General features: G+C 45.0%; 1 protein-coding gene across 1 annotated transcript; it reads right to left on the bottom strand.

Annotated features, from left to right (window-relative positions):
- Positions 1-227: 227 nt before the first annotated feature.
- On the bottom strand, positions 228-4,177 carry ugt5g2 (UDP glucuronosyltransferase 5 family, polypeptide G2). Its single transcript, XM_037547069.1, is given in 4 exon segments — positions 228-3,062; positions 3,065-3,419; positions 3,701-3,845; positions 4,141-4,177. Coding segments are annotated over 3 exon segments (1,596 nt in total). The 5' UTR covers positions 3,830-3,845; positions 4,141-4,177; the 3' UTR covers positions 228-1,950.
- Positions 4,178-4,923: the final 746 nt, after the last annotated feature.

The raw sequence follows: 4,923 nt of genomic DNA, 5'->3' as shown, positions 1-4,923 counted from the left end.
CAGAAAAATATGCGATATGCACATTTTAGAACATTAGACAAAATTCTGAACAGTTGGCAAAATTCTTAACATTGGGCAAAATTCAGAACATAAGGCAGAATTTAAGTGTCACAATTCAGAACATTTGAAAAAAATGTAAATATTAGGCGAAGTTCAGAAAATGAGGCAAAATTCAGAACACTAATAAAAACAGTCAAAATTCAGGATGTTGAGCAAACATAGTGCATTATGGAAATTCAGAACATTAGGTAAAATTTTAAATGTTGGGAAAAATTAACAAAATTCCCAACATTAGGTAAAATTCAGAACATTAAGTAGAATCTAGAATGTTTTCAATTTTCCGATCTGTAGGAAACACTCAGAACACTGAGCAACACTGAGAAAGGATCAAAAGGTCCAGAGGTGACGGGACTCCTTTCCACCCTTAAAGCTTTTAACTGGCTCTTCACTGAGGTGATGGCTGACCACGGGAGGGCGACGGACGATGCCATCACGCTGTAATTGCTTTTTAGTTTTAATTTCTTTGCGTTTAACACAAATAGGATAGTTCTATTAACACTGAGTGGGCCACGTTAATAAGTTTCTACGACCTGCAGGAATTCCTAATCATCAATCCGAGCATAGGTTTAATGACCTCCTAATCTAATACACTTATTAAGAACATCAGTCTCTCTCCCTCTCTCTCACCATCTCCCTCTCACTTGCCCCTCCCCCTTCTCTTTCTGTCTGTGCCCTCCCACCTCCTTGTCTCTCTTAAGGAAAGCTAATTAAAATAGCCATTTGGCAGCCCAGCGTCCTAATTGCTATTCCCATCATTGCTAGTCGATTGGGAGGGGATAGAGAGAGTGGGAAAAAGAAAAGATGAGTGAGAGAAAGATTGATAATGAGATAATGAGTCATTAGAAGCATACATTAGCGTCTACAGCCATGCCTAATGCCCTCTCAATCAGCTTTAGCTCTCTTCTTTCTCCCGCTCTCTTCATCTTATTGCCCTGTCCGTCAATCTGTCCATCTCTCCTCTCTTATCTGATGAGGAGAAGGACCTTCTCCAGGCTGGGATTTCTTCTGAAGCAAAAATACGCTGCTCCGTGTTCTGATCTGAAATGCATTTGTTTTGTAAGTGGTAGATTCATCATTGTCTTTGAGCGTAATCGGCCTGTTTTTAGTCGCTCCACCTGAAAGATTCATCATGGGAACCATCTATTAAAAATGCATCTGTTGCTCCACCTACTGGTGAAATGCCATCACATCTGCTGATATTAGAAAATAGTGCTGACCACAGACAAATTCTTTGTCATCAAAATATGGTTTTATTTGATTGCGATCCAGCCGTATTGCGTATTGCCGTGCGCGTTTGTGTACACGTGTCTGAAAATAGACAAAAAGAGAAAGAAACATTTGCTGGATTATACGAGATAGGGATAAATGAGATAATCGCCAAATTATTCAGTGATCACAGATCTTATCCGGCCGACTGCGTGATTACATCACCCCAGGCGGGCCAGTCTGTTTACTGAACAGATGATCCTGACTTCTTTTTTCTATTCTACAATTACTCTCGGTCCTAGCGTTATGCAAAGAGGGGATTAGTGGAAACTTTAATGATTCCAGGAAGTGGTCTGCGCCTAATCATAAGCACTCAGTTGGTCTTGGCAGGGAATCCTTTGAGCTGAGAGGGGCACAGCTCTGCGTCCACACAGAGAGGAGAAGAAAAGAAAGATAGGGAGGAAGGGAGAGTGAATGAGAGCAAAGTGAGTTATGAAAGTGAATATGTGGTTAATGTGGTGCCGTAATTATCGTTAGGGCATCTTAATAAGGGCATTTCTGTCCTTTTCTGATAAACATCTTTTATCTCTCAGTAATCCTGTTAATGAGTCAAGCTTCCTTTTTGCCTGCTCTTGGCTAAGCAAGCACGAAATCCTTAAAATGTTACTCTTTTCCTTCACAACGCTACTGTTTTCTTTCAGAACGTTTGTGTTCTCTTTCAGTATCTTCTTCTTTCATTGTCTTCAAGTCTTTCCTGCATATCAGAGTCCGAAAAAGCATGAGGAAGCCTCCCGTGGCCAGCAGAGGCAGAGATAGCAGCAGTGCTGCCACATCCAAGCTGTAGTATGAATAGAAGGGCATGATATAAGCTTCTGTGCGAAGGTGGGGCGCCCCCTTGTGTCGGATGACATATTCAACCCAGAATGCAGCTTTGTCCAAAGGACGCATTGGCTGGTCTTGGTGCAGGCGGGAAAGCTTTTGCATGTTGAGGCGATAAGATGGATTCTCCAAGATTTCTCGCAGTGCCTCCAGGAAACCTTCTGCCCTAAGTGTGGCAGCATCCAGCACGCGAGCAGCACCACGAGCCTCTAGTCGCACCACGTTATCCAACTGGTCAAAGAGCAGTGGCAGTCCGAGCACTGGCACCCCATGGTAGATGGCCTCATAGAGGCCATTGGTGCCACCATGGGCCACAAAGGCACGGGTCTTAGGGTGACCCAGAAGGTCACTCTGTGGCATCCATTGCATGAGCAGAGTGTTGTTGCCCAATGTGGATGGCCTCTTCCCCACAAACCTCCACACCACCTTCTGAGGGAGCTGCGCAAAAGAAAGCGCAATGGCTTCAGTCACTTCCTTGGGCAAAGCAGTGATAAAAGTACCCAGAGACATTAAGACCACCCCAGCTTCACCAGAGCTTTGCATGAATGCCTCCAGCTCAGCTGGCAACTCCCTGGCTGGGTGGCACTGAAAGCCTCCAATGTATACCAAGTTGGGCATGGAGGGACGTGGGAACTCAAACACAAAGTCCACCCGTATCAGCCAAAGGTCAGCAGCATACTGCATATCTGGGATGTTGGCACCTGGAGGGAAATGATGGTGTAGAAGGTCATTGTAAATTGGCAGAATCAACCAGCGTTCCTGAAGTAGGTTCAGGCAGTAGTGCAGGAAGTTGCGGGTTCTCTCCAGCAACCCCATGTCGTCCGTCAACCCAGTACCAGGCACAGGCACATAGGAGATAGGCGATGGAGCAATGGAGAAGTGGCCCTCACCGAAAGTGGTCCATCGCACATTGTAGACCCTGCAGGCATCCCAGGGTCAGTCAGCATCAGGTCATAGTGATCATCCCTCAATTGAGCCATCAGATCTTTGTCCTCCAGCATGGTGGCCAGCATCCCACAAGTAAACCTGTGGGCTATCTTCATTATTCGGCTCAGCTCTTACACCTGGGCCAGAGCTCCCGCGAAGGGGCCGATCCTGCGGCCCTCCAGGACATTGCGTACGGCAGTGCCGAACAGATCTGAACCAGCTTCCTTCTTGACCAATTTCACATGGATAGAGCTGTAGTAAGGAGAGTGTTCCTGCACAAACCAACTCTTAGACTGCCGGAGCACGCTCAGCTGGTGCCCACAGGAGTGGAGCTCCTTCACCAGCACCTAAAGGAACATGGACAAAAGAAATGAAGAACAAGGGGAAGACAGCATAAAGCAAGTGAGTTAACCTTGGCGAGTAAATGAAGAAATCCCTTGGAATCTTCTCTGGTTTTTGTTCTGATTGTGCTGGCTACTGTCACTGAGTGGTTCCCAAGCTATCCACACATTTCTCTACTAAAACACACTTGTTTCGAACGACCAGATCATTTTTAAGCACCTTATGAGTTGACTGAGTTATGTTAGAGCAGGGAAAATGCAAGTGCCATATGCTTCGCCAGCAGTACCTCCATGTTCACCCAATGGCTGCCTTCCATGGGGAACACCAGGATCTTGCCACCATGGCAACCACTGAACAGAGTGAAGAAGAAGTGTATGAGGAGAGGGACGAGTAGAGACTTCACACACCCCAACATCCCTCTGCTTCTATTCCTTTGAATAACAAAACAACATCCTAAGTTTGGACCAGAACTTACAGAATAAAAGTCTCAAAGTGTCAAAGGAATGGTCCAGCCAAAGTCACTTCAGTAAACAGATGCAAGCAGGTCAGCTTTCAAGCCCTTTTGGCTTCTGTTCAACGTACACCACATTAGCACTTCTGTCTTGAGTCTGGTTTTTGTCAAATTACTAATGAAACTGCTGTCATAGTTAGTAACAGACGCAGTGCTCCACATAGACAATTAAATTCGCTAATCAAATCTGCTTCTTTTGTCTTTCAATCACTTACCAGACTGTAGGCAGCTAATAAGAGTGCAGGCTCACTGTGCAGCGGTAATTTTTGCAAAGAGAGTTGAGTAAGCATTAACAGGCATACTTGGACTACTTGGCCATAGTGTGGCACAGGGAGGGGACAACTAGATTAGCTCTGCTTGTGCAATGTAATCCCATTGCTAAACCGGGGGGACCGGCCTCTTTGAGTTGTGAAATACTTGATGTCCTGTTTCACTTGACAGTTCACTAGAATAATTATGGCTTGATGGAATCACTGATACCAGGAAACCTTGAATGGGTGCATTTCTGCGGCACTAGCATTCTCCAGAAACATGATTTTTTATTATGCATGCTTACTTTTATTCTCAGAAATGACACTGCAGGCGCATGTTTTTTTTAGTTTTTGACATTATTTGAAAGTGCCTGCTGCCCTATACATTGTGTGTGGTGAATGGACCAAAAGAATTGGCCTAAAATGGCTTGGAAAAACGTTTACGTCGACTTCCATTAAAAGTAAAGTACAAGTCACTATTTTGGAGACATGAGGTTTTGTTCCGACAACAATATGCTACGTAATACATGTAAAAACAGTGACCCACAAAAATGGAGGTTATGATGCAAGCTCTTCTAACCATGTCATGACCATCTGCTGCATGTTCTGCATTGAGGTTCAGTCGTGACTGAGCACTGCATGATCCCATTAGCTTGAAGGACCCCTGGCAACTGGTCATCTTTGCGTCTGGGGAGTGATGCTCAATGTACAGAGATTCATTGGAAGGTGCCAGAAAACTGGACACTG

The sequence above is a fragment of the Pygocentrus nattereri genome, chromosome 18 (genome assembly GCF_015220715.1).
Source record: "Pygocentrus nattereri isolate fPygNat1 chromosome 18, fPygNat1.pri, whole genome shotgun sequence".
NCBI lineage: Eukaryota > Metazoa > Chordata > Actinopteri > Characiformes > Serrasalmidae > Pygocentrus > Pygocentrus nattereri.
This window is presented reverse-complemented; position numbering and strand designations above follow the sequence as displayed.